General features: G+C 41.9%; 1 protein-coding gene across 2 annotated transcripts; it reads left to right on the top strand.

Moving 5' to 3' along the window:
- Nucleotides 1-2,548: 2,548 nt before the first annotated feature.
- On the top strand, nt 2,549-21,064 carry abhd2b (abhydrolase domain containing 2, acylglycerol lipase b). Of its 2 annotated transcripts, none has more exons than XM_061036093.1 (11): nt 2,549-2,670; nt 3,939-4,023; nt 4,367-4,597; nt 6,145-6,320; nt 8,719-8,886; nt 13,219-13,402; nt 13,583-13,675; nt 14,546-14,647; nt 14,740-14,809; nt 15,655-15,739; nt 19,108-21,064. In XM_061036093.1, the coding sequence occupies exons 3-11, from the start codon at nt 4,386-4,388 to the stop codon at nt 19,332-19,334; spliced, it is 1,317 nt and encodes a 438-aa protein (XP_060892076.1). In that variant the 5' UTR covers nt 2,549-2,670; nt 3,939-4,023; nt 4,367-4,385; the 3' UTR covers nt 19,335-21,064. The 2 variants fall into 2 exon arrangements, with proteins under 2 accessions (XP_060892076.1, XP_060892075.1); XM_061036092.1 differs by having other exon boundaries at nt 2,572-3,070.
- The last annotated feature ends 1,326 nt before the right edge of the window (nt 21,065-22,390 follow it).

The raw sequence follows: 22,390 nt of genomic DNA, 5'->3' as shown, positions 1-22,390 counted from the left end.
GCTCTCTCAGGGGAGGGGACGGTATTTTTTTTATTTTTTTTACCAGAATCCCACTGTGACATCACAAACTGAGAAAATTTGAAACAGAGCATTTTTCTCTGTGTTGTAAGACTTATGCAGACCACAAACAAAGGACTGGATGGGTTTATTTCACATTTTGTGGGTCAGAAGACACTCAGGTTACCCAAATATATGTTCAGAAACACTGTGAAAATGGATATTTCATAACATGCCCCGTTTAAAAAAAAGTAAGCTAAGTAGTTAAGTTGTAAAGGCAAACGCAAAACTCATCGTGCATCATAGAAAAGTTGGTAGCAGACACCATAAGCCCCATGAATACATGATTAATGTTTAAAAATATATTCAAAGTTGATGTTGACAGCGAAATGCAGGGATAAAAGATCTCCTGCAGCTTTGCTTCCTGGTCCTTTCATCATGCTGAAGTCTGCTTAAACACCTTTTCCTTTTTTTGCCTCATACAGAGTGTCAGTTAAACCCCTGAACATCCAAATTCAACAGGCAGAGAGTCTTAGACTGTTTCATCCGCACAGTCATGAAGCCATAAGAACAGATGAACCAGTCATGTGCTCTATGGTTGACATAAAGCAGCCGTCAAATGTGGTGAGACTCTGCGGTGGATACAGCCTCTGATGTTCCTCTCTTATCACACAAAGCTTCTTCTCATGACTGACCCTCGCCCAATCTGAGACAGACGCGGAGGTTAATGATGGTTAGATGGAATTTAAATGTGACAGAAGCCTTTTTGATCATAATCCTCAGTGTGGAGTGAAGCATAATCCCGTAAATTTGAACTCTGTGAAAATGTGGTTTAGAGCAGTGGTTCTCAACTGGTGGGTTGTGGAGCTGTTTTCAGTGCCTGGGGAAAAATATTTTGTCAAAAAGTCAATGAAGTGCATTTTAAACATGTTTTTTTTCTTTAGTTTCTTAGTTTTGTCACGTTTGGTGTATACCTTCTGAGGGCAAAACCGCATCATATTTATTAAACAAATCTGATTGGTCGAAAAGTATCATAAATTTGGGTCGCAATTTCTGAAGAGGGAGTTGATGGTGGGTCCTGAGGCCAGAGCAGTTGAGAACCTCCTAAAGAGATGCGTCAGAGCGGTCAAAAGGAGTGTCAGCTAATTCTCACTTCTGTTTTCCATTTAGCAACCTGAGTTATTATTCTCACTTACCGTAATAACAGATGAGGATGTGAGCGTGATTGAGGAGGGAAGTCATTAAACTCTCCTTTGACCACAGAGCAACTGAAACTTTTGACGTTCACGGGCCATGCAGCTGTTTGTTTCTCTCATAAAGCTAACGACAGAGTGTGGGCATCGACAGAATCTCGATCTGTAGTTTATTTAGGACTAAAGAGTGTTTGTTCAAGAGCAAGACAAGACTGATCGATCCTAAAAAGTAACACATCAACAGACAAACGTTCATGTTTCTCTCTGCATTTACACCTTTGTCTTCTGTCTTTTAACCTGATGATGGGCAATCAATCAATCAATCAATTCAGCTTTATTTAACACCTTTCATACAATTTGAACGCAATTCAAAGCTTTACAGTGATTGAAAAACAAAAAACAAAACATAAAATAATGACAAAACATGGTACAAACACAAATGGATAGAGCCTAGAAGTTAGTCAAATGCACAGCACAGTAAAGCTAAAAAATAAGTGAGTCCTAATGATGATCGTGATCGAAATGATGATGAAAACACAACATCCATTTTAAATGAGGGGATGTTTCTTCACGAAAAACTGTGTAAAAGTACTTAAATAGCATGTGAGGTCTCTATAAATGTATCAAAGGCAGTACATTGTATTTCCCATGAATGGATGGCGCCCTCCAGTGGTTAAAATACACAATGTGAAAGAGTTTGGCAGATCACCTGAAACAGTGAAGTGACACAATATCACCTGTGTATATTCTGCTACTATAGAAAGAAAACTTGCTTGCTGTTAGTGTTGTTGTCATTTCCCTTAAAAGGGCATCTTTCCTGTAGGCCTACTTAAATTACTCCTGTATAATTCTACCAATAAACTGATATTTATATACACAATGAGATATTTTGTAAGTTAATATGAGCTTTTATTAATTTAATTATTGGCTGTTACTGATTGAGGTAAAGCAGATATTTTCTACATGTATTTAAAATTATATTCAAAATGCTTCTGTGTGACAATGTGCATTGTAAGTCTGCAATAGACGGACTAATGAAGCCTCCGCGTGATCTTATTACTGTAAATTACGCCTCTCTGAAGTAGGAAGTAAGCTACACCGCTGTTTGTTATGCTGCATTTCCGACGTGTCGGAGATGTTGGTATTACAAGCTCGACGAAAACGGAACAATACTCAGGAGGCGTGAGTTGAAATTATCTATACGTAAAAATAACGTGTATGTGCTTATATATAGAGACAATGGCGATTAAAGCACTAAAACGTGTAAAGAAATAGTTGAACGTGTTTTTTTAATCGTTTGTGATGAACGTGAGTTGAAGAGCCTGAAAATCGGAGCTTTATAAGAGTACCTGAATGCACCGCGAGCTCGCTGCTGGTCAGTTAGCTCCGCCGCTGTAAACAGACTGTTTCGGGAGACTGAGCGAAAAACTCTGGATGAATCCGACCAGAACTTGAGCAGAGTCCTGAAAACCACACAATGGTAAGACCGTAAACATTGTCCGTCTACTTTTAAAGTTGTTTTTCACTTCGTGTAGTGTTTTTGAGGGGTTAAAGTTAGTGTGAAGTCCCTCAGCTTCACCTCGCCCACTTTAGGAACAGTTTCACCTGAGTGTCAAACAAAAGGGTGTAAGAAACTCAGACCACTTGTGACTCGTATTTAAAGCTAACAGGGACACAGCTGCCTATGTTTGTTCTGGTCTACTCAATTCTATTTAAGTTTTTTTTATGTTCTGCTTTTGTTCCCCACAGTTCATACAGACTTGGGAGAGTTGGAAAGTTTTGGCATTTCTCTAAATTACTCAGACTATTTGAGCGACTTCCAAGATTATATCGCCTTTGATTTTTAACTCACACCTGTCTGCGTGTTATGTCATTTAAAGGTTAGTATGTACGTCACAATATGTAATTGAATGAAATAAGTTGTTGATTGCAACTTTAGAAATCCCTCAGGGCAGTTTCAACACTATTGAGAGAGAGGGTTGCAACATATTAAAATACATTAAATACATTTATAACATTAACTGTTTGCATACCTCACTAAAAATAGGTATTTTCCACAGTGATATAGGCTATTGTAAGAAACATTTTAACATCACTGAATGATGAATCCGAATGATGTATTAGTTTATTTGGTCATTTAAAGCTCCTGTGAGGAGTTTTTAGCCGGGTAGGAAACAGACTCTGTTGACCTGTATGATCTATAAGAGCAAAAAAAAAGATCACCAGGAAAACAATTGATCGTTTCTATATTACGAGTGTCAGGTGAGGCAAAACACTTCGGACTGAGGCAGGGTACACTAGACTATTTTAGAATTGCCCCCCAAAAATAATGGCCCGTTTCCAGGCTTGTGCATCCGATAACTGGGCTTTAAACTGGGATGGGATTGGAAGTTTTACAGTATTGACACAAAGGTTTTGGACAATTGTACCACTCTTAAAAAAACCTACAATTTGTTTTCCTGTAAAAGAACAGCCCTTGTTTCAGTGTGTCTTCCGACTTCCTGGTGATTGTTAGATCCGACTGAGTGTGTGCAGTATGAGTGCCAACTCTCCAGCACGCTACTGACGGTGATATAAGACTTGCTGCACCCATTCCTCTACATTTGAAGTACTTTTCTGTCACTTTCTGCAGGGAGACAAACATCTGGGTTTCTGTTTAACCGCTATGCCTTTTCTTTGTTTGTCTTAACCCGAGGCTCTGAAACCAAGAAGTTTGAACAAATATCCTTAACTGTGTGTTTTTTCCAGCACTGAGTGAACCTTATCAGAATTCAGGTTCGCAAAAGAGGGACCACAACAACCACTGTTTTTTTCTTCAAAGTTGGACAACAAGGTGGGTACAAACGTTTCTATTCCATAGAGTGCATCTGTGATGGTTTGGTTTATGGTGCAGGAAGTCCTTCTGGTTGTTTTGGAGAATCCTATTAGTTAGAATTTGAGCCGGTACTGGAAGCCAATATTTGTATTGTTTCCCCCTGAAGGACTGAAAGAAGGCAAATACATATAGCATGTTTATTCCTTTACTTTGTCTATTTTTTTTGCCTACTTTTGAATTTTTATAGACTTTTAAGAGCAGATTTAGTTGGTGAGGATTCTTCAAAATAGCAACAGTCTGGTATCACTGGTCTCAATAAGTCATAGTAAGTAAAGTGCTGTCCTGCCCATGCTTCTCACAGGTCCTCTCCGGTGTCCAAAATGACCACCCTGGAGGACACTGACATGCACACCTTCGGCACTGAACTGCCTGCTATGTTCGACGGTGTGAAGTTAGCGGCAGTGGCGACTGTCCTCTACATCATCGTCCGCTGTCTGAACCTGAAGAGTCCCACAGCGCCGCCGGAGATCACCTGTCAGGACACGCCGCTCAGCCGCTACCTGCTCAAGTCCTGCCCGATGTTGACCAAAGAGTACGTGTTTGTTGAGATTTAGAGCTGGAGCCATTCAGCAGCTTCTGCAATGATCATTATGGTCTTGATCACCAGAGATTAACCGCAGTAATTTCGTAAATTATGATAGAGACCTTTATCTAACGACCTCTGATAGATGCCAAGGAGAGATTAAATCAAACTACATGTTGAGAGGTTAACTGCCAGGTTTTTTTTTTCAAGATTGCTGTGAAAAAAACGAGAAGATTTAGAGAAGACTCCTCTAGGGTCGACTCGCGTGATTTCACCTTAAAAGCGTAAAACAGCGTCCAGAGTTATTGTTGTTTTTTAGCCGCATCATTGACCTTTTTAACGACGCAGCTTTTTTTCCCTCCGACCTTCCACTCAAGGTGGAAATCTCGTCTGTTGGTCTAATATTAAAAGAATATCCATCTGATGTTTGTCATTTAAACACTTTTCCATTTATCAGCAATTGGAAAAATTCATGTCAGCCCTGTGATTGGCTGGTGAACAGTCCAGGGTGTAACCCCGCCTCTCAGCGAATGACAACTGGGGTCGGCTAATGTTAGCGTCGATCAATACCCTAGCTACCATCACTGTTTTCTTTGAAAGGGAAAGGTGTAACCTCGTAGTTAACAAAGTGTTTGTGAGGAGTGGTTGAATGCTTTCTGTGTGTAAGCTGCTTTTGATTTAAAGATAATGAGTTATAAAATCAGGTGCTTCACTTTGATAGATGGCCTAATGTTACTCAAGAACAATTTCATTTACAGCATGAAGGAAAAGTTCTCCCCGATGTTAAAATGATGCAAACACACTGACGTTTGGACACAGCAGGTGTCTTCCTCAGAGTCGCTCTTTCTGGTTGTTAGCCTCATGTTTAGTCCTTTAGAACAAGGGTGACGGCCCAATGAGTCAAGAAAAATCTCAACATTATAGAGAAGTGAAATGCAACCATTTCCGAGAATCTACTTGAGGCAATTAATCAGATTTGCGTAGCTTATTCTGGAGCCACAGAGTTCTGATTTAACTGTATGTAGTAGTCCTCTCCAAAGACTTTAATGTGGAAAAAACCCCTCTCCTTTAAAGTTCTTGTTTCTGTTTTTGGAGTGGGAGAGCAGAGGCATTTCAGTTTCTTCTTAACTTATGTGTGTTTTTACTAATGTGAATGCTTTTGTTCAAGGTAATGCTCTGTGTTTCTGTCTCTTTGCTACTCGTATTTCAACATCCATTAATTGCTCATGCAGTTAATCCTATGGACTAAGGACTCAGTTGCTTAAGATAGTTAAGCTTTTAAAGTTCTTCCTCCCTCGCAACCCACTCTTTTTTTTTCTCTGAAACATTTAGTCATCAGGGGGGAAAGTTATCTAGAGTTACATGCCTTGGTGATATAAATATTTGAACCACAGCTCAGGATTTAAACTCCCTGCTCGTGGACCCCCCTTCTGGGTTTCTTGGTATGTGAGTCCGTCTGTAGGGAGGAGAATCTCTGCTGGGGCTGAGTCCAGACATCTAAGAGAGGTAGAGGTTTCAGCTGTAAGGTAATATGAAGCTCTTCTTCTTCTCTTCAGATACATTCCTCCCTTGCTGTGGGGTAAGAGCGGTCACCTCCAGACGGCTCTGTACTGCAAAATGGGACGTGTCAATACCCCGACGCCCTGCGGGGTCCGCAAGTTCCTCCCAATGCACGACGGGGCCACAGCTAGCTTTGACATCTTTGAGGCACGCGGAGAACACAGCACAGGAGGTCAGAAGCTAAAACTGAACACATGTTTGGGATCACACAACTACTGATCTTCTGTCATGACTTCAATGATTATTCTTTTGATGCACACATCAACTGCCAGTCCCTCCTGCTTTTGTCACTTATCCTTTTCTGTTTTCACTACTGCTTCCTCTTCTTCTTGCTGGGTCTTCTGACTTCCCATGAATCAAAATAAACTTGACTTTACACATACATAGGTTCAGTCCTTTGCCAAAATGCCTGAACTGGCTTACAGTATTTTCACACATGCTCAAAACTTGAGAAAACTTGCTGCTGGAGTGAAGGCAAACAGCCGACGTCTTCACTCTAAATCTTTACTGTAAGGCGCTTTTGTTCACTCGTTGCATGAAGTGGCCATGAGCCGATGTGTGAACGCAGCAGGAAATATTCAGATTATATCAATCAATGAATCAATCAAACTTGATTTGTATCACAAAGTGCTTTATATAAAAATAAATCAAACAACAACAACATGACCTCCAGCCCCACAATCCATAAACAAGGTAACAAGAAACTAAATAAAAACAGGTACTGACGGATGAGGAAGCGCTATCATAAATTCTGACCACATGAATGCTAACTAAACCAAAATGTTGTAGTGTGTGTATAAGTAATGTATAAGTTTAGAAGAAATAACCCGATACTTTGAGCTGAAATCTATCACTCTGTTTTCATCATAAATCAAATCCTAATCGTCCGTGCTCAAGTAATTTCTACAGTTTTTTTTATTAATCGAAAACTTGAGCTCAGTGTGTAAATAATCCTCTTATTTAATCCTCCAATCATAATGAGGTACGGTAAGTTCATAGTAGATGCAGTGAGTTAAATTAGCAGGATTTATTCTTTTCTCCTCGTACAAAGGGCAGGTTTATACATTTTCCTTCTTCTCACACCTTTTCATTCTTTGCGTAGGCCAAAGTGAAAAGAAAGTATTCCTCTGCATTGTACTGCTTAAGCCGAACAAAATAAAACAAATGAAAACAAATAAGTTGTTGACAGAAATGAGAGTTTCATGCTCCTGTAAACTTTCTCAGTCAGTGGAAAAGAGAGCAACTTAAACCTGGCTCACACTGCAGGAGTTTTAAAATCCTTTCCATTATTGAATTCGGGCAGCATCACACACATCAGATATTCTTCTCCATAATCTTAAACATGCTCACACTATAAGATATGAACATCATGGCACATCACTGACTACAGGATTTCATTAAGATTATCGTACCCGGTGGAGGAACACACCACCTCATGTGACCTCAAGTAAAAAAGCGAGCTGGCACTTAAATTTGTGATTATAATATTTTGTGCAGAGAGAAAACAAAAAACACAAGTTTTGGGTGAAAACTGGGAGAGACATGAACAACATGGATTGTATGTTTTTCAGTGAGAGCTGGAGGTAAGATTGCACAGTTGTCCGGCGTCCTGCTGCCGGTCACCACTACTACACTTTACTGTCCTCCCTCCTCTCTCACGGTTATTGTAGTCACACTCGACTTCAGACAGACTCTTTCATGACGTAATTGTCAAGATTTTTAATTCTTGATATCAAACTTTTTGAAATAAATGGCCAGCAGATTGGGGACGTTAAGATCGGATCTTTGTAAGAGTGGCATTACGAGATAATCTGGGAAGATAATCGGTTCCGAGCAGCCGTGAATCGGGAACGACCCTTTGATTGTTGGAAAGGAGGAATCCGACCTAAAATCAGCCCGACTATCCTGCAGTCTGAGCGAGGCTTTAGAAAACTAGTTTTTGAACAGCCAATCTTTATTTAAAAAACAATAGGTATCTCACAATCTCTCTATTAGGAGTAAACACATTTTCCTGTTTTTCCATTTTGTGCTAAATGAATCCTTGAATCTAGTTTGAATTCTGTCTTTCTGTCTTTCCTTTGCATTGACAAACTACTTATAGTGTAAAAGTGACTCACATTTCTCTTTCAAGATCCTCCTGTGGGGTCTTTCATGAGAGGGATCAAGATGATAACAGGATGTTATTAATGGTCAAACCTTAGTTTAAGACCTGGGTGAAGCAAATCTAAGAGCTCCTCAGGAATAGTGCTGCGTTAACTTAGCTGATGTTATAAAGTTTATTAATAAACTTTGTCTAAATGCTGGCGCACACTCTACACCTGTGTAGCAGCTGTAATTTCTTTCTAGACATTTTTATTTTGGGCCTTTTCTGAGCTTCGTGTGTTCAGATTAGACTCATGTATACAGTATGCACGAGGAGGACTAATGAACTCCCCAGAGTGAGATGCTATGCAACCAATTTAATCAACACACACACACACTCACACTCATGAGATCCCTTTTTGTGCCAACGCATGACTCCTCTTTGTTTGTTTCAGCATGTGTTTCCTCTTTGTTTGTGTGTATGTCAGATGACATCACCATGGTGATCTGCCCTGGGATCGGTAACCACAGCGAGAAGAACTACATCCGGACCTTTGTGGATTACTCCCAGCGGCAGGGTTACCGCTGTGCCGTCCTCAACCACCTGGGAGCCCTGCCCGACGTGGAGCTCACCTCGCCTCGCATGTTCACCTACGGTAAAAACAGAAATATCACGCATTCATGAGCAGTCATCGATGCAGTCTAAACCTTAACCAGGAAGTTCACTTCATCTCTGTTTTCAGGCTTAATCAAAAACCCTTTTCACACATACGTAAATCTCCTGAAAAACTCCGGAGATTTGGCTACCCGGAGGGACTTTAGGCTATGTGTGAATGGAAACAGCCGCATTTTTCGCGTGGACTTTACCTGGAGTTTCTCCGGCCAGACCCCTATTATTTTATCCGCAGAAAGTCCGAGTGAGCTGATGTCTGAACGCGGCCGCATATACTCCGGAGATTTCAATTCGAGCCAATAGAAAGAGAATGATGTTTATATACAGTGACTGCCTAAAGTGTCTGCACACGACCACTACGATCTCCGTGCACGTAATTAAACGGCTGCGGCAGAATCTCCGGAGCGGTCCTCCTGCAATTATCTAGATATTATCTGGAGTCCATATGTGAAAACGGCTAAAGAGAGCTAAGATAAGGGAAAGCTAAACTTAACAGCTTTCAGTTCTGTTAAATTTCAGATAGAAATACCGGGGAAAAACTACTTTTCGAGACAGGACTATGATTTAGGAGACCGGTGGTATGAATCAGGACATTTCCATGCACAGTTAAAGGAGCAATATGTAACTCACCTAGTGTTTAAAATGGGTACTGCAAGCCAAGAGAGCTGTCTCCCCCCACCCCCTCCTCCCTAGAGTCGACGCAGGTTGCCATGTGGTGGACACTGAAGCTTCAGTGTTTGGCCAGCTCTGCATCAGTCTGTAAACCTTTCTGTGTTCTAACCTCTCCATTTTTCAAAAGCATCTCCAATATTGATCCTAGTTTGAGCACGTTTCTGCTCGTGGAGCTTATTAGAAACATGCAGAGGCTTTTTAGGTCGAGTACAATCACTTCTATCTGAACCAGTTCTCTTTCCCGCTTCCATCGCTGCAACACCTGTTGGTTTGACCTGATAACTGCTCTCATATCTGGCAAACCGAGGGGCGTTCAAAACGGCCGTGTGGGGGTGCCTTAAAACCGCCTACCTTCTCTGGTCCAAACAAATCCAGAGCATTCAGGACCAGAATCTAAAGTTAGAAGGAGGACATACTGGCTGCTGCATTGTTGTCAGAGAAGCCAGCACTTCAACATAGCATGTTTCCTTAATGTCTGATCATATAGTAAGGTCATTTTATCATTTCAGTTTGTGTCAGGTTGAAGCGTAATGCTGGAGTTACTCACCACATTATCTCAGGGTGTTAGTCGGACTTGGAGAAATTCCACTAAGTATTATTTCAGTCAGACTGTTTAGTCATACTTAAACATAAAATGACTTTTTCTAAAAGCAGGAACACAAAACATAAAGTGACAAGTGAATTTTTATGTCCAGTGCACTAGAGGAGAAACATTGTACATGTTGGGGTTGTATCAAGTCAACTTTGGTTATATTCTTTAATAATTATTTCTAATTATTAATAATATAAATAAGATATCATTAAACTGTGTTTAATCTCGTTTTGGGGCACCACCCTGTACTCAGGGAAATATAACCAAAATATCACTCAAATCAGTCTCAGATTAGTTATTTAATTACTAATATTATTAATAATTAATAACTATATTTAATAAATTGAAGGCGTGAAATCCGTACACAAAGCCTTCGCACCCAGCTTATATCACAATGCAAATACACCAGTAATCACAAACAACTGCTCTCTTAAATTATAACAGAATTTATTTAAACAAAGCAACATCAATCCAAAATCAATGAACTTAATCAAACAAATAACTATTATAAACTAATCTAAGCAAACAAACATTATCAAGCACACCTTGTGAATGAGGTGTGAATGTGTGTGTGTGTGTGTGTGTGTGTGTGTGTGTGTGAGAAAGAGAGAGAGGGGGGGGGAGAAGAAAAGGGGGAGATTGCTTCGTCCCACGTGGTCGCCCTTACGATGGCACACACCTAACAAAGACCTAACGTGGCCTTAATGTCTAAAAGAGACCGAGTTCGGCCCTACACGATCTGTGTCTCTGAGGCGTCTGGATGGCCGCGAGTGTATAGATCTCTGTGTGTGTGGGTGTGTAGCCTATGTGCGTAATGGGGGAAGAAAAGAGGATAAAAAGGAGCGTAGAGGAGGAGAGAAATGCGTGCCTGAAGAGGCCGGATCACAGTCCGAATCCCGCACCACAACTCGGAGTAATTCCCTTTCATTCACAGAAACAAACCAATGGCCGAATTCAAGTTAATACGACTTACACTGGCCTTTCTGATCAGAAGAATAATACCCGGTTATAACGCTGTTACGCTAAACACATATAGGACGCAGTGGTCCGAAATGGGAACAACAAGAGTTTTAAACAGGTAAAACTCAGGACGCAGCGGTCCAACAAAGATAAAAATTACAGTTTCTGCTTCAATCAATCAATTGTTAAAAACACTCTCTAAAGCTAATTCTGCCCAGACCTAATTAAGCCTCACTTGTGAATCGCTTTGCCTGTGATCGGTGAAGGAAAAAGGAGTCCGGCGATAAAACAGATCTTCTGTCTGTCCTGGTGCAGAGGCGTCTGATGGCGGCGAGGGTCCCTTACGGCAAGAGCGGCTTCGTTGGTTCTCCGTCGAGGGGAAAGATGTCCGTTGATGTCCTTTCGTTGCAGGACGGAATAAGACCGTTATCTTTCTGATAAACTGTTATAGCCTAACGCTCTCCGAGAAACTGAGATGCGTTCACTGGACAATCCGAGCTCGGAATTTGGAACACTGCCGGCCGCGGATTACCTGCGCGCCAAAACTTAAAACAAAGGAAGTTTGTTGCAGGAAACAGGAGGTGAGCTTGTATCTCCGAGCACTTCAAGTCAGCGCGTGGTAAGAGAATGAACGAGGGGAGTCTCAGAGTTTTATCACCTGGCCGCCTTCCTGTGGGGTCTCCCTCAGGTTCCGGTCCCCCCTTTACGTCACACGTAGGTGTGAAGTGCCGCAGGGAATTCTGGGATAAAGAGTCCTTTTAGGCCATCTCAGTAAATAACTCAAAGTCCATGGTTTGACTGTCCTAAGCCTGCGTGGCCCAACATACATTATCACGCTTATTTCACTGCAACCCACTGTAGGAGCCATCATGTGTATTTTTACCTCGGTTGATTATTTGTTAGACTTGACAAAGAGGTGAGTGGGTTTGAAATATTTTCAGTTGACCATCATCATTATCTTTTGATCATCACCGTAATCATCATCATCTTTTGGACTGTTTAGAATTAATTTTTCACTATTTTGACCTACAATCCAAACTTACAAACCTACAATTCCAATGGAATGAGAACATCCACAAAAGAGCGTAGAACAACATACTGACGAGCAGAAAACATAATGCAGCCGTTTAATTACGTGCACGGAGATCGTAGTGGTCGCGTGCAGACACTTTAGCCGGTCACTGTATATAAACGTCATTCTCTTTCTATTGGCTCGAGTTGAAATCTCCGGAGTATATGCTGCCGCGTTCAGACATCAGCTCACTCGGATTTTCTGTGGAAAAAATACAGCTCACAAATCACCACACCTCCGATGGAGGTTTTCCACTCTGTATTATATTTATGTTTTATTCCTTTTACCCAAGGTTCATGGGAATGTTTAGATATATAACAGAGTGTTTCTGCAAATTGATACCATGAGAGTAAGTTCTCCAGAGTCTCTGATATGATTAATAAATACTTTTATCACACACCACCTATTACCCAGAAGCAGCTCTGATCCCAGACTCTGGAGGACTATAGCATCCTTTAGTGGACTCTGTTGCGCCGTCTGCTACTTGTGTGTCTTTTTTCACGTCTGACAGGAATAGTCTCGAGCTGTGAGGTGCATACTGTATGTGAACAGCCAGGTCAGGAGAATCTCCAGAGCAGTCCTCCTGAAATTATCTGGATATTTTCAGGAGTGCAGATGTGAAAACGGCTTTACACGGATTCACAAGCTGGTCTTGCCTGATCGAAATGGATTCTGTTTACCAATCCACCTCAGACTGTCTTCCTGAGGATTTAGGCTCACAGTTTGCTCCGTCTGTGTCAAGTCACAGCTCACAGGCTGGCTCAGACTTCCAGAAACTCCCTGTCAGGAGTCCTTTCCACGATAACAGCCCCCTGTGTTTACATCATCCCTTACATAGATCCCTTTGACTTTGATAAGCATGTTGTCATATGGTGAGCGGGATGTTTGAGGGAAAACAAACCCTTTGCTGTCAGGCTTTGTTTCCTCATAACATCCCGCTCACTGTTTATGATCCCTAACCCAGTCGCCTTACCTTTGTTCTCTACCATATGTTTATTCAAGTGTCTTTCTTTCTGCAGGATGCACGTGGGAGTATGCGGCCATGGTGGGCTACATCAAACGAGCCTTTCCCCAGACCTCGCTGGTGGTCGTGGGCTTCAGTCTGGGGGGAAACATTGTCCTTAAGTTCCTCGGTGAGAACCGCTCCAATCAGGACCGAGTGCTCTGCTGTGTGAGCGTCTGTCAGGGATACAGCGCCCTCAGGTTGGTCAAACAGAAGATTAACGATTCATTACAGCAGAATAGGATTCCACTTAAAATGCAGGGCTTCAATTTAAGCTCCAGTTTTAAATGTTTGCATGTTTGTTGCTTAAATACAAGTGGTCTGGTGTTTTTTGTTCCTCCTGTAGTTTGTGCATGAGTTGTGTGTTTGTGTGTCCGTAGGGCCCAGGAAACATTCCTTCAGTGGGATCAGTGCCGGAGATTATACAACTTTGTGTTGGCGGATAACATGAGGAAGCTCATCCTGTCACACAGGTGGAGAAACACAACAGCATATTACAAATGAACACATGAAGGGTCAAAGGTCAACTGTTGAGGTCGCTTTATTCTGGTAAAGTAAAAGCCAGTTCTGCTTACCAAAAGTGGCCCACTAGGCTCGAAGACAGTGAGCCGATCTTCTTTCCAATTTAAATTTTGAGAATAGCTTGAGATCGTTTCGGCCCCAAGACCTCCAATAATTCTCTTTACCAGACAAAACTGCGAGACTCTGAGCGCCAGCTATCCTGAGGGAAACTTCGGAGGGAACCAGCTATTTGATGGTTCGATCAGTCTTTCGCCCGTATACCCAGGTTTGCGCATCAGGACCGCTATGTGCCTCCACCAGAGTATCCCTTTGGCTTCGTCCTGCCCTGGCATAGCTCACCAATCTTACTTTATTTTTAATGTTGCCTGGCAACTCTTTAATCTACCATGGCAACTCTGTTTTCGACTTCAGAAAAAAAAGTATAATTTACTTCTTTCAAAATGATCCTCAGTTTAGCTCGCTGGCTAACTATGATGAAGTGTAGTCATAAGTAGCTTATTTAGCTTGGTAGCTAACTTTGTGTAAACTGTTTGTACAGGTATATACTGTACTTACATTTATATGAACACATACTGAAATTCCTTACAATCTCTAGAATTATTATAACAAGATCTTTTTTGTGTCTTTCAAATTTGGGAAAAAATCTCAAAAGTTGTGCACAAAAAAAGCCTCATTATGGATTTGCGTTAGTCATGGTTTGGAGGTGATGAATTATTATAAAGCGAGTCTGACACTGGCATACAGGAGCGAGGGCTTTACAGAGAGATAAAGACGTGTCCTTCCTGCCCCGGTTTCTTAACTATCATTATTCTGTTTATCAGGAACACTCTGCTGAGACTGAACTTCAGCAACATCGGAGACGCAGACCTGGGCCGGCTGTATGCAGCCACGTCTCTGATGCAGATCGATGACTGCATAATGAGGTAAAATTTTGGATACTGAAAGCGACTAGCCCATCTCCATGACCGTTAACCTTTTGTTTAAATTAATACCATCACATGATTTGTCACGACAGGAAGTTTCACGGCTACAGCTCTGTGACGGAGTACTACGAGAACGAGAGCTGTGTGCGTCACATCCACAAAGTGAGTAACGGACATGTCTGTGTAACAGAGCAGAACTGTTAGGATTACAGTTTCTTTCAGTAACACCCCCCCCCCTTCTGATATTAATCACATAATTATAATTATCTGGATAATTAAACTCATTCAAAGTGTGTCTCCAAACAAGGCCCAGATGTCCTCTGATAACTAATCCTGGGAAATGTAAAGGATATGTGTGACATTTTTTGAAAATCTCTCTTGTATTTTTGAGTTATAGAAAAAGATTGAGTCCCTCCTGCAAAACAAGAACAAGAGCTGGAAGTCTTTTATCTTGTCTCAGCAGAGTCTGGATCAAAAGCAAAGTCTGGCTCTGTCTTTAACTCTAAATATGTCGTACCAAGTATGTCATACCAAACACCGCCGTTGCTCGATAGTTTACACTATTTTTTATTATTTATTAAAATGTATATATATTTTTTTTCTGTTACACAGGCAGTTTGTGGTTTCAGAGGAAGTGTGGCTGTTTATTTACAGTTTTGAATGTGAGCTGTTTCTGTTGGTTGCCTGGCAACACCAATACCTCTAAAAGTCCCCGAGAAACCACAAACTGTCACCTTGAAGAACCGACACAGGAGTGCTGTCAGCGCCCTCATGTAACTCTCGTATTATGAATGAGTCCAACATATAAAGATAAGTTCTACTTTGACTTATCGCTGATTTTACTTGACCTCCTACTTCTAAAAAAGCTTTTAGAAAAACTTCCCTTTCCTGTCGTACTGTTCTTCCGACCGCTGCACAACTTCACTACTTCCATATCAACACCTGAGACGATCACTTTAACACATCACTTTGTGTGTAGACATTAAAAAATTATCCATCTTCTCCAGATCACTGTGCCTCTCCTCCTGGTTAACTCCTCAGACGACCCGCTGGTTCATCAGTCTCTTCTGGCTATTCCACGCACACTTGCAGGTATGTGTGTGTTTACAGGTAATGGTCATTTTTCAGTGGTACGCCATTATGCATCGTCAATGTGTCCATTGATGATTCAAAATAAAAATCGTAACTCAGAATCAAAATAGCAAAAAGGTAGGGAATTCAGGCAGGGATAGAAAAGCATTCTCAGACGTTTATGAGCCGTTTAGCAGCGGAGAAACAATGTATGTTAAGCCCTATGCACACATGCGCTAGTATCTGACGCAGACTTTTCTAAATCCCCTAATTCACACTTACCCTCCCAGCAGGAAGTTCTCTTTGTCGATCAAGTGGGTTAGAGTCTTCTGTCTTCCTTTTCTTGGTTAACCCCCCCCCATCTTCTCTGATCCGTCACAGTCTATCCCTAAAAACACCCAAAACACACTTATTCATAATCCAGAGATTTAACACAACCTCAACACCTTTCCCCTCAAATTTCCCCCAGATTGTTCTCCTTTGACTTCATTCTACAGGTTATTCAAATAGGTCCTAAAAGTTTGATAAAATAATTCTTATTACAAAGACATTTTCACTTTTATTGTAACTGATATTTCCAACTGAAAAACTTTCACCAGGATCTCAAGAATAAGAAACAAAGGGTTTGGATCAGTCACAAAATCGATGACACACATTTAAAGGAGCAATATGTTTCTCTGCCATCTAGAGTTTAAAATGGGTACTGCAGTCCAAATTCAAAACATTGTAGAGAGCTGTCTCCCCCGCCCCCTCCTCTCTAGAGTCGATTTTCACACAGGTCACCATGTGGTGGACACTGAAGCTTCAGTGTTTATCCAGCTCTGCATCGGTCTGTAAACCTTTCTGTGTTCTAACCTCTCTCCATTTTTCAAAAGCATCTCCAATATTGATCCTAGTTTGAGCACGTTTCTGCTCGTGGAGCTTATTAGAAACATGCAGAGGCTTTTTAGGTCGGGTACAATCACTTCTATCTGAACCAGTTCTCTTGACCGCTTCCATCACTGCAACACCTGTTGGTTTGACCTGATAACTGCTCTCATGTCTGGCAAACCGAGGGGCGTCCAAAACGGCCGTGTGGGGGTGTCTTAAAACCGCCTACCCTCTCTGGTCCAAACAAATCCAGAGCATTCAGGACCAGAATCTAAAGTTAGAAGGAGGACATACTGGCTGCTGCATTGTTGTCAGAGAAGCCAGCACTTCAACATAGCATGTTTCCTTAATGTCTGATCAGATAGTAAGGTCACTTTATCATTTCACTCAGTAGATATCTAACAGGAACATTATTAAACATCCATATATCATCAACACAATCATTCACACTTTGTTGAAACATTAACAAGGAAGTGGTCCAGTAAGATCCCCTCTACGAGTCTAGTCATGCAGGACAGTAATGACGCTCCACTAGACTGTTGCCATAATGGCTCGTGTGTTGTTTGTTATGAATATTTTGTGAGTTTCCTTGAAAACGATGACCTCAGCAGTAAAACATTGTTGTCCTCACAATGATACAAAGTCAGACTAGGGAGGACAAAATGAACCTGCTGTCCTTCCTCCTGAGCCGGACACCAGAGCCCGAGTCTTAAGTGTTGAAAAAGTCTTGTCGGAGCTTTCTACTCAACACCGCCCGGCACAGACAGTCTTGTTGAATTTTTCAGGGCCATGTGATACGCCCGTGCTGCTCGATTATATATATATATATATGTAGAGCAGTGTGTTAGCGAAAGTGAGTGTGTGTGTGTCTGTGTGTGTGTGTGTGTGTGTGTGTGTGTGTGTGTGTGTCCATAGCCTGCTGCCTGGTCTCGCCTCAGTGGGTCACATGCAGGGGTCCCTGTGTGTGTAAATCAGTGTGTAATGACTGAGACCATGACAAGTGAAATTCTAAACCTGTTTCCTACTTCAAGGAGACATCAACACACAACATTTCTCTTTTCCTAAATGATCTTAGTGGATTTTTTTTACGCTCTGTTACATTTGGCCCAAACATTGACACAAGTCAGCGTGTTCTTCTTCTTCTGCGTTCTTGTCACTTTACCTGCTGCATAACATTTCCATTCCTCTTTTTAATAACATAGTGAAGCCTCTTCACCGTGCAGAAAATGTGAACAATGCAGACAAGAGGACAAAGTTGAACATACTGCAAACATGACACCCAGATATTTGTCTCGGGGGCTGAGGCGACCAAACCGCCCTAACAAGACGAGCACATTTTTAGACTCGATGTGACTTTAAGTTCAGCTCAAACTGGATTCATAACAAGGCAGATGTTTGCTAACGTGTTAGTCAGTCGGGGTTGAACACTCTTTAAGTCAATGAAGTGTATCAGGGTTGTGTTTGTCTGAGGTTACATGCGTACTCATATGTTTTGCTATGTTCACACCTAGAGTCCACTCTATGGGTATTTGACACTGAAACACGGCTGACCCTGTTTCACTTTGAATATGTTAAAGCAGTGGTTCCCAAAGTGGGGGTTGTGAGACACTGAGAGGGGGGGGGCACGAGATTCCTTCCAAAACCATTAAAAATAGCATGTCTTATCCATTAATGTGAATAATAAAACATAGTCAAATAATATTATGTGTTTTGGCAGTAGCGTGCGCAACATTAAATGTTTCTACCACCTCCAGGGACAATGGGGGTCCCCAGTTGCTAGTTGGCGGGTCATGGGCTGAAAAGTTGTGTTAAAGTATGTACTGGCAGAAATAGAGATGTAGGAAATAAAGACATAATCCTGAATGAGTCTTATCAATCAAGTCGTGTCCCTCCATGAGTCGTTGCACCTCCCCCATCCGACTCTTTTCTAGAGAACAAACTTCTTTAGCATTTTCTACCAGTGGTGAATTGAACATGAGTAATGAATTACATGCCGTGTTGACCTTGTATCCGACCTACACAAGGGCAGAGTAGATCTTTGTCTTCCTGCAGATTCCTGACCATCAGTGCATGTCAGCGCTCACTGTGCATAAATGGTCGGATGAGTAACATGTTTGTGTTTTTAACGAGGGCTAAGAAAGTTTTTGAAAGCTGCTGGAATCCTTGTCTCAATTTTGAAGTTTTTATTAATAAGTGTAGATGGCTGAAACATGATGACATGTAGTCTTTGCGGTGTGTTCAAGTGCAATAGGCGACATGAGGAGACGCCACAGTCGGCCTTCGCCACCATGTGTTAGGGCCTTAAGTGACCAAAGACAACTTGTTAAAGATTTAAACAAGCTCCTTCAGGATGCAAACCCTTTCATCTAAAGATTTTGAAGGTGAAGTCGAGGGCAATTGGATTTTTAACCTCCCACTTTTTTTGTTTTGGGAGGACGAATGTGCTGGCAGGAAAGAGGTTATTAGCCGCACTCTAAGAGTTCATACTTCTCTCGTCTTTCTTCTTCTTCTCTCCATAGAAAAGATGCCCAACACAACATTCGCCCTGACCCATCACGGGGGCCACCTGGGCTTCTTTGAGGGAGCCGTGCTGTTCCCCGAGCCGCTCACCTGGATAGACAAGGTCATCGTGGAGTACACGGACGCCATCTGCCACTGGGAGAAGAAGCGGCCGGCCTGCCAGAGGAGCAGCCACCCGGGCATCGACTCCTGCCTGCAGAGCACAGCGTTGACACCCAGTGGGTAGCGAATACACATGTCAGGAGTGAAAAAAAGACAAAAGACCAAACACATAAATTCAGCCTTCTGTATTTTACTCCGCTTCAGTACTAATGGCCTTACAGTTTAGTGAGCGTTTCTGGTAAACGCAGGGACTCCTTCAACGAGCAGGCTGAGTGGAAACGGGTACACAAGGCTGTTACATGAAACTCATTTAATATAATAATACTGGAAAATGTAATATGACCCCCCCCCCCCCCCCAATTGAGGCTGAATTGTTCCTTCCTCTTGTTGTCGGCTTAACTCCAGTTCACCCTCTGCTGGCTCTTGGCAGCTGTGCTTCTTGAGTCTGGATGGTGAGGTTATATAAGAAGCCAGCGAGGGTCACGCTCCAGGCATGTGTCCTTTGAACCTGCGTGCAGAAACAGAATACAAGTGCATGAACACTCAGATGTTACAAAATGTCCCCGTGAATAAGACGGACAATCAGTCGTCAGCCTTCAAATCTAAACGGTCATACTCGTGTTACCTCTCATTGCCAACATCGAACACAGTTTTATTTCCTCTATGATGACCTGCTCCTTATTATGACCACACATAAGGACCTTTTTCTAACAGTGCTGGATACAATATACTTGATAACTCAACATGGACTGCTTAGCTTTCTAACAAGCTGATAAGAAAGTGCAAACTGGACAGCGACAGTAATCACATTAACTCAGAAATCCAGTCGCCGACTCTCAGAGTTTATGCAACTAACGGTTAAGAGGACCAAAGCACTCTTCGTTTTTTTTTTTCGTCTGAAGTTGCTCAACTTTGTACTTTTAATGACGCCGTTTCTGCTGCTGCTGCTAAAACAATCACATGATTTTGGCTTACCTACAGTGGGGGTCTCATATTAGATATTACTTGGAACAAGGACTAATTGATTGGTTGCACAAGTGACCAAGACTTTTTTTTTTAAGCTGCTTATGCCCACATACCAGTGGGTGGTGTTTGCTACATAAATCAAATGAGTTTAGAGGAAGTAAAGAGAGGGAAATGTTTGCTACACTCAAGGAGAGGGAAGACCAATGCATGCTGGGCACCGGTAGCCTAGTGGTTAGTTAGGGCGCCCCATGTACGGAGGCTGGAGTCCTCAAAGTGGGTGGCCCCGGTTCCAATGTGACCTGTGGCTCCTGTTGTTCCACACTCTCTCTCTCTCCCTGATTTCTGACTGTCCCCTGCCCACTTTAAGTAAAAGTAAAAATAACCTTAAAAGACAACAAAAGTCCTCCCTCTGTTGTGTCATCTCATTATATATCGTATATTTCCATGAGACATTTGTTGTAAAAGATCTCAACCATTGATGAACCAAGAGGTGAAGTTAATCTCATTTTCCTTTGTTTCTCCTTCCTAGCATCTGTGCTTGTGTTTCACATGAGTCACTGATTCATATGAGCAACATCCTATAAAAACAAAAACTCCACCCAGGGTTCATGCCTTTGAAATGAATCATCAGATTTAATTTAACTGTAACTCTATCTGCCCTATAAAAAAAGTACCTTTGATCTGGAACAACATTTATGTTCATGCTCGTGCAATATGTCCCGACTTGAGACAGCTTCGCCTGCACTTTACTGACCTTAGAGTTCCCTTTGTTTTGTATAGCACTGTAGCCTGTGTAACATTTAGAATCATACTGTGTTTTATTCTGATGTGGTGACGAGCCATGTCTTATTGTCATCTGAATCGATTGTTAATAAAGGTTTTGTACATTCTCTTTTTTTTTCTGTCTTGTTTATTCTCACCTAGCTGTAACCTCAGGTCCTGAAAAATGAATCCAATGTGGAAGTGCAAAATCCTGCAGTTCATCAAGTGTCCACTAGAGTCTGGCTCCAAGAACAACGGAAGTCATATACACACATGACTGGCAAAAAAGCAGTTTTTACAGCATTAATAAACATGTTTACAGCCTGGTACAAAAACAAAATAGGTCTGATAAGTTATTGTCCTCATGGGCATACACTGTGCGAGGATGAACTCACTTGTGAAATGTACTTAAGTGCGTTTTTGTGAGTACTAAACTTGAGTATTACTTCTGGGGAAACATTACTTTTGACTCCACTAAATTGCTATGAATGTTCTCATTATTTTATTTATTTATTTATTTTTATTTTAATATATCCCAAATCGGATCCAAAAGACATTAAGCTGTGTTGGTTTAGTTCTGTGTGTGGTTTGGCCAAGTGGTGTTGCCGTACCTGTATGACGGAGGTCTCCGTGGTTGAACCCCACTTAGACTCTGATATACTTTAGTAATCCCACCAGGGGAAATTATTTGCTACACACACAGGGTGAAATACACAAACAGGATCCTGTGGACATGCACTAATGAGAGATGTCAAGAGTGAGGGGCTGCCCCTGAGAAAGCGGCTTGGTGCCTTGTTCAAGGGCACCTCAGACGTCCTGCATTTTCCAGACCTGGTCTGCACCGGGACTTGAACCGGTGACCCTCCAACTCGAGGCCCTACAAACTGAGGTGCTGCTTCCCAATTTAGTGGAGTAGAGGTTAGTTTTAGTTGTCTCAGAGGCCCTTTTGTTTTGAAACGTTTCAGTGTATGTTTGCTGCTAGCGCGGCTGCAGGGAAGATAATGCTGCACACTTTCAGAGTTCAAGAGGCCGTGCACCCACTGACAAGCCTGGCTGACATTTCCCCTGCTCATCACGTCGTTCTGGTTGTTCCTGTTATTGCTCTGTTATTTTTGAGCTTTAATCTGTAGCATGTGAGTTAAAAAAAATGTCAAAAATGTTTTCTAAACAAACATAACGTGGCAGAATGAACACCCATGGACTCCTGACTGCACTCATGCATTGTAAAAAATACAACGATGTTTTTAGAGAAGTAGTAACTTGAGCAACTTTCTCTTGTATTGGAGTCATATCTGACCAGAACTGCCTATACTAAGGTCTCATTCACAAAGCATACTGGCATTGATATTCCAGTACAAACCTACCCATAGAGCTGTTTGGCTCCGTGGAGTTTGATCTTGAAATGAGACTGAAGAGAAGCTCTCTGCACCTCCACTCGCTGTGCAGAGCTGC

This window comes from Labrus mixtus, chromosome 4, assembly GCF_963584025.1.
Source record: "Labrus mixtus chromosome 4, fLabMix1.1, whole genome shotgun sequence".
NCBI lineage: Eukaryota > Metazoa > Chordata > Actinopteri > Labriformes > Labridae > Labrus > Labrus mixtus.
The sequence above is the reverse complement of the archived record's forward strand: the minus strand, read 5'-3'. Positions and strand labels throughout refer to the sequence as shown.